The sequence below is a fragment of the Bubalus bubalis genome, chromosome 2 (assembly GCF_019923935.1).
Source record: "Bubalus bubalis isolate 160015118507 breed Murrah chromosome 2, NDDB_SH_1, whole genome shotgun sequence".
Lineage (NCBI taxonomy): Eukaryota > Metazoa > Chordata > Mammalia > Artiodactyla > Bovidae > Bubalus > Bubalus bubalis.
This window is the reverse complement of record NC_059158.1, coordinates 34,969,803-34,983,518: the sequence shown is the minus strand read 5'-3', so window position 1 is coordinate 34,983,518 and position 13,716 is coordinate 34,969,803. Positions and strand designations below refer to the sequence as shown.

At 58.4% G+C, this 13,716-nt stretch overlaps 1 protein-coding gene across 1 annotated transcript in view; it reads left to right on the top strand.

Moving 5' to 3' along the window:
• TTBK1 (tau tubulin kinase 1) overlaps positions 1-12,908 on the top strand; it is a 41,887-nt gene extending 28,979 nt beyond the window's left edge. Inside the window, exons 14-15 of the mRNA XM_006069248.4 lie at positions 7,365-8,917; positions 9,569-12,908. Coding sequence (XP_006069310.4) covers positions 7,365-8,917; positions 9,569-9,959 — 1,944 coding nt within the window. The 3' untranslated portion in view covers positions 9,960-12,908. The remainder of the gene's footprint in view (positions 1-7,364; positions 8,918-9,568) is intronic.
• The last annotated feature ends 808 nt before the right edge of the window (positions 12,909-13,716 follow it).

Genomic DNA, 13,716 nt, shown 5'->3' with positions numbered 1-13,716 from the left:
TGATTTGGTACCTGAGGATGGAGGCATAGACCTCTAAGGAAAGCCTGAACACCACCCCACCCAACTCCCAAATTCCACTGGATTCCACCCCATAGGGCAGGAATCAGCCCACCCCCATGGGCAGTCCTTGGTAACAAGGAGCGTGGCAGATCACTCTCCTTAAGTTGGGGGGCATGTCCCCAAAGTTTGCATTATTCCTATTAGGGACAGAGGTGCCCCCAGGACTGGTGGGGTCAGCCTCTGAAAATTTTAAAGCATCCTTCTCCCTAAGGGAGAGGCTCCTAGACTGAGGACAACAACCCTCAAACATCCCCAATGGTTTCCCACACCACCCAGTGGGCTTCCCAGTTTAGGGAGCCCCTGGGCCTGAACGGCGACCCCAGCCCTCAAGTGAAGAGTTGAGAAGCCTTGGGGAGGAGGGTCAGTGAAGCCCAAAGGACTATGGAAACCTTCCGAGACCTCCGCTTCCACTTGGTTCCGCCGTGCGTCCCACCACCTACCCTCCCTTTTACCCGGGGTCTGGGGTTCACCTTGCCACGACTAACAGGCTCTCTCTCTGCTATACACACACACACACCCGTAGCTGCGCGCACACTTCATGCACTCTCCGGACAGCAGACTAACGGCCCGGCCCGGGAGAACGCGAGGATCGTGTTTCCGGGCCCCTCTGGCAGGTTTATCACTGTATTGGGACCCCCATCCCCTACATTCCCTTTTGTCCCCGCCCCCGCGGCCGTTGCACCACGAATGTACGTTCCAGTCTTTTTAACTAGCTGCTACGCGGCGTGACCAGGCGACCGCCCGGCCTCCGAGTCCCCCAGCTCGAGCCACGCCGCTCACGTCGCCAGAGTAATCCTCCCGGGCGCCCCCGGGCGTCAGCCTCTGCTCCCCGCCCCCGCCGAGCTGCCTGCTGCTAAAGTCCTTCCCGGGTTCTCGCCCCCCAGCCGCCCGCCGCCTCCCGCCCCGCCCCGCGCTGAGGTTGAGTTGGCTCCCCTCCGCCGGCTCTGGGCCGCCGGGTCCCCGGCCCGGGGTGGAGCGGGACGGGTGTGAAGGCTCGCCCCTCCGTGCTCCAGGGCAGGGTGCTGACTAGGGCTGGGAGAGGGAGCTGGCCAATTCCGGGCTTCAAGAGCCCGGGTCGCCCACACCGGATTCCTGTTACCTCACCGCCTACAGGGCTGCCCCTTCCCCTCCCTGCCCCAAATAAATTGGCCTTGCAATTGGATGCCAAAGAGCCCAGAGTTGAGGGGGAGCCAAGCTTTGAGCCTAAGTCTCTCAGAGCCACCCAACACCCCCCTTTTGACCCCAGCCCCAGCCTCCGTGTCTCCTGCCCCACCCAACTTACACCACAGAGGGCCCTGGGGGTCCCCAAACATGCCCCCACTTCCAGCTCTTCTCTCTCCCCATCCCCGCAAATAAAACTCAGGGACCAACATCTGCTTCCTTTGCACTTGCTCCGTCGACTCCTTCCCCACCCCCACCCCCAGCCACTTGGAGGGGCTTCGGTGGGAGAGGAGTGGGGTTCTGGGCCCTTGTGGCTATCAGTATTTAATGAGGAGAGGGCTGGTCCCTGCCCCGCTGGGAGGTTTGTCTGGTGGGATGGGGGAAGCTCGGCCCGAGGGCCCAGCGCAGCCTTTTCCCTCCAGGGGCCCGAGGAGCCCCCTCCCAGCATTGGGAGGCAGGGATGGGAAGGGGGTTGGCGAGAGGATCCTCCTGGAGGTCCCGAATCCCAGCCTGTTTATTCCTGGGCCTCCCCATCCCATCATAACACCCCGCCCCCCATTTTGTACTGCAATAATACTGTATTATAAGCTTGCACTATTTCCCAACCCTGGCCAGCCATAAGCATGCAAGAAAAACTTCAAAACCACACACGCGCGAAGATGGGACGCTTTTTTTTTTTCTTTCTCTCTCTCCGGGGTGTGTCCTCAGTGTACAGAGTGGCGTCAGGGCCCCCCCCACCCCCACCCTCCAGGGCCCAGGTAGAAGAGCATGCACTGAGCCCCCTGCCCCTAGACTGCGAGTACTGTACAAATCCAACACTTGAAACCGACATGCACACGCGCGGCGCCGCCGGGGTTGGGGGGAGGGGGTAGGACACGGACTCTGCACCCCCGCGCACACGGCCACGCAGGGCGGGTGTGGGGGGCGCCCCGCCGTCAGGTGTCGCTGTGCAAGGGATCTTGTGCCTTTTAAAGTCCCTGTATGTTAATGCAGACAATCCGGAGAGCTTGTGTACTACCAAATTTTGATTAAAGACGCCTTCCAGGAACCTGCGCCTCGCCTGCTTTCTTTCCTCCTCCTCCTTTCTAACCCACCACTTCTGGGGTCGCAGGACTGCGCAGAGGCCAGGGGCTAGTCTTTTGCTGAATCAGAGATGGGGTGGTGGATGAGGGATGGCAAATTTCAGATCAATGGATCCAGCCCCACTCCTACCTTAGCCAGCAGCTAAGACAGGCCAAAGTAGGGAGAGGGAGTTTCAGCCTAGTTGGACTTGAACAACACTTAACTGCTGCGGCTGGCTGGCGGTCTCCTTTCATCCCGAGGAGGGCTTTGGGGGTGGACTCTGGTCTCTGGCCTGACTGGAAATGGCCAGCTTGCTGGAGGGGGGATGGGGAGCCGGAAGGTGATAATCAGTTGTCGGTGGATCAGACAATTATGGCCAAGTGTGCAGTGGGGGTGGGAAGCCAGAATAGCAGAGAACCCTGTGAGGAGACCTCAGGGAGCCTTCTCCTGCTCCCTGTCCCCTGCCCTGATGGGGGGATCTGCAGGAACCTCGGCCTGGGGGAGAATGGTCTGTTGAGGGGAATCAGTGAGAGACTGGATTGTGCAGAACCCAGGGAACTCAGGGCTAGAATACCCTGAGTCAAGCCTAGGTCAAGGAGACGGTGGACCGAAAGAGGGTCGCAGAGACTGTAGAGATTGCAGAGAGAGGGAGTCAAAGGGGAAGGGGGCTCACCGTCTCACTGTCCCCCATCCCACCCCCACAGGCCTGCAGCCATAGCGCCAAAAGAGGAAGATACTAATATGTTTCCCCTTGGGGCCTAAAGCAAGTGTGGGGGTGAGAAAGGGCAACCCCCAGGGCATTGAGAGGTCCTTGCCCTGGGGCAGCCGGGGCAGGCACTGAGATCTGGGGTCAAGTGTATGAGGATCTGTAGAGACTTAGGGTAGGTAGCAGCTGTCTTCCCAGGTCATCTTACCCCTTTCACCCAGATGACTGCCACGGGCCAGGGTGCCGGGTGTGGGTGGCACCCCTGGATGGGGGGTGAAGAGCAGAGGGAGGGCTCTTGGCCTGGCAGATGTGGTTTGAGTGTAGAGACCCAGACAGATGGGCAAAGACTCTGGGAAAGGCAGAGTCCAGCAGAGGAGGTACCCTGCTGACCTCTCATCTCTGTCAGTCTAGGCAGTTATGGCAATGGGAGTGGGGGTTCCTGTGGCGGGGGCGAGGAGGTATGTGCTGGGCAGCTGTTCTGGGGCTGGGGGGCACTGCTGTGAGAGGCACAAAGCCCTCCCCACTGGGCAGTGGGGCGGGTGGGGGGGTGTCAGAGCTCATAGTCCTCTTGTCCCCAGGCAGCCCGCCTTCTTTGACCTTGGGACTGTGGACTGGTGAGTCTGGGCTTGGCCTGGGTCCAGGTCAGAGAGTTGCTCAATGGGTGCTGTGTGCGGATGGGGGTGTGGGGAGTAACCTGTCTCCAGTGTCAATAGTAGGGGAGTCAAGGCTGAGGAGAGTCTGGTTTTGCTGGCGGCAGGGTCAGTTTGGAGTCTGGTCCGTCTGCCTCTGTTCACTTTTCCGGCTGACTGGAGTAAACATGGACTTGGGCTGAGCTCTGCAGCTGACAAGGCCACATGCCTCTGCTCGGGGCTCAGCAGACAAAGGGGGAGGGCTGAGACTTTCATTCTCTCTGAGTGTCTCAGCCCCAAAGGCCTGCCTCCCCTCCTCCCACACCCTCACCGCATCTGCCTTTGGCCCAACTCCATCCGAGTCACCAGGGAGCTGTGAAACAGATTTCTGGGCCTTATCTCTGACCTAGCAGAATCTGCGGAGTAGGACTTAGGGCTCTGTATTTTTAAAAAGCGTCCCCAAATACCGCTGTGCCAAGCAGGCTGGAGAACCATAGAAAGCAAATTGAAATCATACCGTGTCCCTGCCCTGAGAAGGGAGCAGGAAGGTGTGGGCTGCCCTGGATGCTGGCTTCCCCTTGCTGACAGCCAGCACTGTCTCTTCCCTCTGAGGCAGAACAGGGGAGTGTCGCTGCTGTGCCCCTCCCGTGGTGTCCTCAGGCCTGGAGGGCCAAGCACACAGGGGCTGCCCAGGGATCGCTGGCTGATTGAACGGGCACAGGATCACCCGGGTGAACAGGTGAATACTCACTGGACTTAGGCATCCAGGAGAGGCCAGCAAGGGTGAGGGAGGGCTTCCTGCTCTCTGAGGAGGAGGAGGGGTGCCTCCAGGCCTGGTGCTCCCCAAGTTGGAGCCAGATGGAAAGGGGCTCTGAAACAGAAAACCAAGCATGCCCAGGCCAGGGTGACCCTTAGGGTAAATCTGTGTCTTCTCTGAGGTTCACGGCTCTGCTGAGGGGCAGAGGGTCCTGAGTTTCGCCACTTGGGATGGTGAGAGGCCACTGAGGCAGTGGAAAGAATTCTGAGTTCTGGGATGGCCTGACTGGTGTGCCTCTGTGACTCAGGCCTATTGATGCCTCTCTCTAGGCCTCAGTTTCCTAGTCTGATATTATCAGTGATGCCTGATTTCCAGTGGGGATCCCTCATCCCTCCCATGTAATGGAAGGGGAGGGCTTTGAGATGGAAGGGGAGAGGATTCCACCTATGAGCATCTAACGTGGGCACTGTGAGCAGAGGATCCATCCTTTGGATGGGGCTTTTCCAGAGAGATCCAAGAACTGGCCAGATGGCAGGGGCAAAGATCGTTCTAACAGGGATGCCCAAAGAGTAAGAGATGGGCAGGAAAATAGGCTGAGATTCTGCTGAGAAAGAGTGGTTTGGTGGGGTTGAAGGGTACCCCTGCTGAGTAGGATGTATCTGATACTGGGTGGGTGGGTTCTGAGCCAGACAGGACTCAGAACACATAATGTGTTTCTCCTGTAACACATAATCAGAACACACTCCGGAGTGTGCTGGGGTCCTGTCTGATGTCTGACACTATCTTGTCTTGCATGAGGAAGGTTATGACAGTTAAGGAGGGGAGAAGTCACAGCCCTGAGCAAAATCTTGGCCTTGTGGATTCCTTCTCCTTCACCTGCCTATGGGCTGAGCACAGAGACCTCAGCTAGAGAGCCTCTTCTTTCCCTGCCTCCATAGGTATGGCATCCAGGAGTTTCTGGGATTGAGGAGGGAGGTAATGATCTTCAAACTAGGGTAAGCCAGAGCAGGGGGTAGGAGGCGGGGGTGGGATGGGGTTGGGAGGGAGCTAACATTTATCAATCCACTGCTATAAGCCAGATCCACTGCTTATATGACCTCGTTTCTGGTCACAGCCTTTGTGGAGTCTGTATTATCCCCATCTCACTTCCTAATCTAGAGACTGCACACTCCATGAAAACAAGGACCAGGTCTGTCTTGTTGATCCACAAATTTACAGCCTCTAACACAGTGGCCAAGACAATAGACATTCAAGGACTTTACACACGCATGAATGAATGAAAAACCCTTAGGAGGCTCACCATTTATCAGGAGAGAGAACCATGTAAAGGCGTGCCTGTGAAATAGAGGGTGGAAAGTTCTGTGAAGGAGGCATGTGGGAAAACAAGGAGAGTGGTGAAGTCTGCTTGGTGGGTGGACAAGAAGCTTTTGGGCAAATGAGCTGTTTGAGCTGGGTGCTGGAAGAAGACTAGGAATTTGTTATGTCAGTAGAGAGAGAGGGATGGACCCCTGGGCAGAGGAAGCTGCCTAGGGAAGGATCAGAAGTATGAGAAAACTGCATTTTGAGAACTGCTGGAACGTAGGCAGGGGAGCAAAGTGAGGTTGGAGCAGAAGGTAGGAGCCAGATCATGGGCTGGGCTGGGGTGGAGTAAGGTAGGGAGAGGTGGGGAGGAGTGAGGATGCTCATATGCCAAGCCAAGGATTGGGACTATCTCCAGAGGACTGTGGGGCCCACCATAGGTTTCTGCAGGTTTGAAACAAGGGGAAATGAGATCTGATTTAAGTTTCAGGAAGATCACTTGGGCAGCTGTAGGAAGAACGGATGAGCAATGTAGAATGGGGAAAAAAAATCAGGCCCGTGGCTGGGGAACCACCAGGCAGGACAGGGCTGTGCCCATGGGGATAGGACAACAGACACAGATGTTCAAGAGGAATGCCTGGCAGGACTCCCTGAGAGTCTGGATGGCCCCTGAAGGTGTTGGAGCCCTTCCAGGGCTTTGGGTCTGCAAGGGCTATGTTTCAGAAAACAGAAGCCCTGTGTGTTCAAAAGGCTAACAAAGTCGGTACCATCCCCCCAGGAACAAAGCCATGTCAGCCCTGATGGGGCCTGGTGCTGTGTGGGTGCCCAGGGATGTGTGTGATTGACAAGGGTGGAGCTAGAGAAGACATAGCAGCGGAAGCCCTGGTAAGATGCTCAGGTCTTTTGAGTCTGGAAGGAAGAAGGCTCAGGGGAGATGTGGTAAGAGTCTAGAAAACCAAGAACATTCCATCGCATGGCCAAGGACTCTGCCCAAAACTTCCAAGGGACACAAGTAATCAAGTGAAAAGGAAACTGTCTTTCATAGGTTGGCTGTGACTTTCTAGAGAAGTGTGGACTCAAAATGCAGAGGGCTGGAAACTTCCTGGCTGACAGGCAGGTGGGAACAGGGCTGGAGCTCCAGGGACCTAGCCTGTACTTCACAGGGTGGAGGATGGCCCAAACTTTGCCCGGACAGGTTCTGGTGGCCCTGCGGCCAACTCCCTGGCTACAGAGGAACTATACGCTATGAGGAGGCAGTGAGGGCACCCCAGACACTTGCTGCTCCTCTCTGGACCTAAGGAAGGGTTGATCTGTATGGTGGCTACGATGGCTTGCAGTTGTCATTTTCTTCTGTTGACTGAACTACAGTTGGCTTTGGGTTTCAGGGTACACGTAGGATACAGGAGAGGAGTAGGGGTAAAAGGGAGACTGAGAGATGGAAAAGCCACCGGGATAAAGGCCTGGGACTTCCAGGGGACCTGGAGCATGGAAACAATCATCAGAGATTTATTGAGCAGCTACTAGGTCCCAGGGACCAGCCTAGGCTCCGGGGATGGAACAATGAACAAAACAAGCCTCCGTGCCTGCTCTAGTGGAACTCACACTCTGGCGGGCCTCCAAGACTGGGGGTGCAGTCAGGCCCAGGAGCAGGGCAGTGACCTCAGTGGGTCCCTGTGTATGCCCCTTGCAGGTATTCTCTGTGGCACCCCCGTTTGAGGTGAACGGTCTCCCACGAGCTGTGCCCCTGAGCCTGCCCTACCAGGACTTCAAGAAGGATCTCTCCGATTACCGCGAACGGGCTCGGCTGCTCAACAGGGTCCGGAGGGTGGGCTTCTCGCACATGCTACTCACACCCCCCCAGGTCCCACTGGCTCCTGCTCAGCCTCAAACAAATGGGAAGGAGGAAGAGGAGGAGGAGGAGGAGGAGGAAGAGGAAGAAGAGGAGGAAGAGGAGGAGGAAGAAGAAGAGGATGAGGAGGAGGAGGAGGAAGATGAGGAGGAGGAGGAGGAGGAGGCAGTGGCCCTGGGGGAGGTTCTGGGGCCACACAGCGGCTCCAGCAGTGAGGGCAGTGAGAGGAGCACAGACCGGAGCCAGGAGGGCGCACCTTCCACACTGCTGGCCGACGACCAGAAAGAGTCCAGGGGCCGGGCCTCAATGGCTGACGGGGACCTAGAGCCTGAGGAGGGCTCCAAAACGCTGGTGCTCGTCTCCCCTGGTGACATGAAGAAGTCACCCGTCACTGCCGACCTGGCCCCCGACCCCGACCTGGGCACTATGGCCGCCCTCACCCCACAGCAGGAGCGGCCCCAGCCCACTGGCAGCCAGCTGGATGTGTCGGAGCCAGGCACCCTGTCCTCCGTCCTCAAGTCCGAGCCCAAGCCCCCCGGGCCTGGGGCAGGGCCGGGGACAGGAGCGGTGGCCATGGGGGCAGGGGGAGTGGCAGTCACCTCCTCACCCTTCACCAAAGTCGAGAGGACCTTTGTGCACATTGCGGAGAAAACCCACCTCAATGTCATGTCTTCCGGTGGACAAGCCTCCCGGTCTGAGGAGCTCAGCTCTGGGGGTGAGCTGGGCCTGGAGGTGACCTCTGATGGGAGGGTGGCGGAGGAAGGGGCCTCCGCACACCTGGAGAACGGCATTGCCCTGTCAGGGCTGGAGAGCTGTGTCCCGTCAGCACCCCCGGGGAGTGGCCCCTTGGAGGTGACTGCAGACTCACTGCCCAACGGCCCAGCCCTGGCTGATGGGCCCGCCCCTGTGTCCCTGCTGGAGCCAGGCCCCGAAAAACTGGCCACCATCTCTCCTAGTCGCCACGCCATGCCAGGCCCTCGCCCCAGGAGCCGAATCCCTGTCCTGCTGTCTGAGGAGGACACAGGCTCGGAGCCCTCCGGCTCACTGTCGGCCAAAGAGCGGTGGGGCAAGAGGGCCCGACCACAGCAAGACCTGGCGCGGCTGGTGATGGAAAAGAGGCAGGGCCGCCTGCTATTGCGCCTGGCCTCTGGGGCCTCGTCTTCTTCCAGCGAGGAGCAACGCCGTGCCTCTGAGACTCTCTCAGGCACAGGCTCCGAGGAGGACACGCCTGCCTCCGAGCCTGCAGTGCCCAAGAAAGCCGGGCGGGCAGCTGCCACCCGGAGCCGGATCCCCCGCCCCATTAGCGTCCGCATGCCCACGCCTGCCACAGCCCAGCAGCCCCCCGACAGACCCCAAGGTGCGGCCCCAGCATCTGACACAGCCATCACCAGCAGGTGAGAAACCGCTGCCAGTCCCGGGGTGGGGGGGGCGGTGGGTGGTGGTGGGGGGGTGGCAGAGGGTGACCACAGAAGGCTTCCTCCAGGGGAGGCTTTTCTGGAGGCAAGGGATACTGATAATTCAGCCACACCTCCCCAACCAAGTCTCTCTTCTGACTTGGGTCCCAGCCCTGGCACTGGGCTCAAAGGAGTGTCTGGAGGGATATCAAGGAGGCAGGCTTGGGAAAGGTTGATGGGGGATATTGGGGTCCACATACAGTCTCTAGTGTGCCACCGGGAATTTAGGCTCAAAGATAAAGGCTAGAATAGTTGGGAGAAAACATGACCCGTATTAATATAAGCACGAATATATAATACAGTAGAATGTAAAGATGAAACATCAGAGAAAGCGTGCAGCAAGCTCTTTTGTTAAAAGCCCGGGTCGGGGGTGGGGGCATGGGGTGGGGGAGGGTGGCCCTTAGAGGCCCCGTCCTGGAGGACGGGGCACCACGCCTCAGTTTGTTTGCCTTGGTTTGATCGTCTTTGCCAAGGTCTCATCCTCAGGCTCATCCACCTCGGAGGATGCAGGACTCTGGGACTCAGTGCCCAGGGAGATTCTGAAACTGTCTCTCCTTTTGTTTCTTTGCCCTCCTCTCGCATCTTCCACAGGCTCCAGCTGCAGAAGCCCCCAGGGACGGCCATTGCTGCTGACCTCCGTCCCAAACAGCCCTCCGGCCGAGGCCCAGGCCCCGGGCGAGCCCCAGCCCGCACCAGGCCCTCAGCCCCGCGCAGTCCCGGCCTCCCTGCCTCCTCCGCGCACCATCCCAGCGCGTCCCCGCGGAGCCGGTCCTTGTCACGAAAAGAGAGCCCTTCCCCTTCGCACCAGGCCCGCCCCGGGCCCGCCCCACCCCGGGGCGCCCCGCAGGCCCGGGCGCAGCCTGAAGGCACCCCCTCCCCTTTGGGGGGCCCCAAGAAAGGACCCAGAGGGAAAGTCCAGACTCAGCGCGCAGCAACCAAAGGCCGGGCGGGGGTCGCGGAGAGTCGGGCGGGGGCCAGATAATGATGCGCGCGGCTCTCTGCGGCCCCCCACCCTCACCCCGGCCCCCCACCCGCAGCCGGCCACACTGAAACAGCTCCCAGCACAGCCTTAGGCGCCTCACGCGCGCCACCCGTGCACCCAGCTTCCCGCCTGCACCCGCGAGGACGCGCGCCAGCACACGCAGCGACCACCCGCCAGCCCTGCCAATCGGGGCACCGGGCCCGGGGGAGCGCCCGCCTCCCCATCCTTCCCCTTCTCCGCCTCTCCTCCTGCTGCCCTTCAGGTGGGACAGGCTCACCCTCCGCCCCGGGGAAGGCTCAGCGACTTTTCACCAAGGACTCCACTAACGGGGACCCCTGCTCACCCACCAGGCCTCTGCTGTCCCCCATGCCCCACTAGGGAACTCTGCTTACACATCCTGCGGTGTCTTTCCCTCCTCCTGACCCTCTTCCAGCCAAAGTCCCCCCTCCCACCGCCCCCCTTTTTGGAAAGGCAGCCTCAAATTCCAGAAATGGAGGCTCCAGCCTCCCACTAGGGGCTAATCCCACCATCCCCTGGGAGCTCAGGTGGTTGGAAAGACCTCTTCTCAGCTGCCAGACTGGAGTTGGAGAAGTAAGACCTAGGAGCCATTGGTCTACTCAGGTGTGAGGGGGCAGGTCTGACCTGCCCCAGAGTCAGCACCGTCCTTGACACCCCTGTGGGAAGTAGTGGGCAGGTGATGGGAGAAGGGTGCTCCCTCGCACCTCTAGGGTACAATGACCCCCTTCCCCTAAGTTTGTGTGGGAACCATCAAGTGTGCAGGGGCTGCTTTCCTGGGCAAGTGTTTCCCAGTGGGAAGTTGCGGGGGGGGCAGGGGGAGCAGGGCTTTAAAAAACGTTTCACCCCTTCCCGTGGTCCCCTGATCTAGTGCTCAGGACCCCTCACCATCAGGAATTCCTTCTTGCCATCTAACCTCAATCTTGCCTACTGCAGTTTCAGCCAACTTCTCTCTCTCCTGAATTCAATGGGGGTGGAGAATGACTGGTTATCATCTTCTCTGCCCTGGCCCTTTGGAGATTCAGGGACCCAGTTCTGGCTGCATCACCCTCTCTGTCCTCCTGGCTCTGGAGAGTGGACTGGATCAGACCATCATCTCCCCCGCCGGAGAGAGAGCAGAAATAGGCAGACGGACTGACAGCTGGCCCCTGAACTCGAGGCAGAAAGGCCCTTCTCACTTCTGGACTGTACGTTTCTATGATGGGTCCAGCCCCAGTGCCCTCCGCCTCCAGCTCACCCTTCAGCCTGTCGCCTCTTGTCCTAATCCAGCCCATGCAGCTGAGCAGTCCCTGCAGAGGGCGAGGCCTACGCTGCTCCATGAATGGATATGGGGCCTCCTCCTGGGTCTGGCTCCTGCATAGCTCATCCCCACTCATCATCAGCCTCAACTGCCTACATCTGGGCCAAGGGGCTGCAGAGGGGATAGTCAACCCTGCCCATTTGGGACAGGTTCCCTGCGTTCTTCCTCCATCCTCGGCATCCACAGCTTCTGTCCTCTGGCATGGCCCCTCTGTTCTTCCCTGGGTCACAGAGAGCAGGGCAAGACAACCCGGGGAAGAGGAATAAAGGCCCCAGCCTGCCCTAGTGGTCTGGCAGCATCCAGCCCCTATCACTTAGAAGGATGCCCATGAGGAAATCGGCCCCGAGAGAAGCCTGGTGGCACCAGCTGAAGCCCCTGATGGAGTGTTGGCAGGCTTGGGCAGCTGCTTCTATGCCAAGGTGGTGGTTTCTCTGCAGACCAGCCCAGGGGAGGACTCCAGGGTGAATGGCCTTCAAGGTTCACCCTTCACTGACGCAGAAGCTCCCAGAACACTCAGGAAACCTCTCCAGACAGAGCCCTCTTTGTCAACCCGAGACCCATCCCAAGGCCTCTACTGCCCTCTGGGTCCAGCAGAGGGGGTGGAGGAGGGGCCACTCCTTCCCACCTAGAGCTTCTTCGAATGACAATCAGCTCGTGCCAGGTGGGGACCAGGGCATGACCCCTGGTGCCCAGGTCCTGGGCCTGCTCCTTGCCACCAACCGAACCGTGAATGTAGGGCCCCCCAGCCTCACCCCTGCCCCAGGACCAACAACACCCTGGTTTGGTGTTGGGAGGAAAAAGGGGGCGGCCTGAGAGAGCCCCAAACCCATCCCACACTCTAGCTTCACCCAGCACTCGAGCTGGGCAGAGACACGAAACCCTGTCTGCCCTTGGGATTCCGGACCTCCCTAGGGCTCCCAACTGACCTCAGGCCTCTGCGTCATTGAATGTCACCGAGGTAGGGGAGGAGGGGATGGGGCAAGTGTGTGGGGGAGCTAGGGTACTGACTCTGCCCCTCCCCGCCCCCCTCGGAAGGATCTAGGGCAGAGGAAAACACACCTTCCAGTGCCCTCACCTCCCACTGCAGTCTCCTCCCGCTTGGGCACCCATTCCTGCCCACCAAGCCCTCCCAGTCCTGAGCCCCTTCTCTATAAAAGAGTGTCACACCACCACCACACCCTCCAGCATTTCCCCATCGACACAGCCTGTGTCACTGGCTCAGATGAAGGTCTGCTCACCCCAGAACATGCCTCCCCTCCCCAGCGCACTGTGCACGAAGAGGGTGCAGGTGAGGAGCTGTGCCCCCATATGTGGGCTGCCCCCTTCCCAGCTCCTCGAAGGGGCCTGGCTTGCGCAGTCTTCTCAGCTGGAGTGGGGTCAGGGGGAATCAGCCCTGGTGAGCATGGGGTGAGGGGCAGGGAGTTTCCCTTCCCCTCCCTGGGGAAGCTACTGAAGAATGTTTACATGCCAAACAGAATGTAACACCCTCCCCACCCCTCCTAGTCACTGCATGGCCTCTGCCCACCTTGCACCTGTCCATCCCCACCCCAGCACCCTGGAAGCCGCTGTCATGATTAGATCGGGTCTCGGAAGGGAAGTAGCCATCACACCATTAAAAAGCCTGTGGACCTTTCTTTCTGTTGGCTTGGACTCTGTTTCCTTTGGGGGATAGGACAAAGCCCAGGCCTTGGAGCTGGGAGTAGGCAGAGGGGAGAGAGCAGGCTGGTGGGAATGTGAGGAGGGACTGTCCTGGAGGTTGGTTGTCTACAGAAGAGGACACGAAAGCTCAGGGTGCATACAGGTGATTTGGGCAGGGTCACACAGGTGGAAGGGAATGGCCCTGCTGTCTCTGATAGCAAAGCTTGGGCTCTCTCTGCTCCCCTGGCTCCAAGAGACTTTTAAGTCTAGCTTTGTGCAGAGAGGGAGGGGGGAAGAATTTTCATTGCCCCCAAGTTAACAGACAAAAGCACAAGTGTTTGGAAAACCAGGAAGTACAGCAGCTTATAGGCAAAGAAGAATAACGGTCATTATTCTAGCAAAATCTATGAAAATCACAAATGAACAGAGCCTTTGACCCAGCATCTCCACTCCTAGAAATGTATCTTTAAGGATATACCTTAAACTCACAAAATTATATATATGTCCTAAGTAATTCATGGCAGCATCCTTTGAGCTCCACAAAGCCTCATCTGCAATTCCAAAAGCCAGAAAGTTCTGAAAACTGACATCCCATTAGATCAGCATCAACTCATTTGATATAGAAACCTGATAAGACCATTTATAGTCTTTATTAATTCCACTTTACCATACATATTTTCAGTGAAGTATTAATGTGTTTGATTATGGGATGCAGCCTTAGGTCCTATTGGGGTGTTTCCCAATATATGGACTATACATTGAGTTGCCTTTCTAACTCTAAATGTATTCTGAATTCTAAAAGAT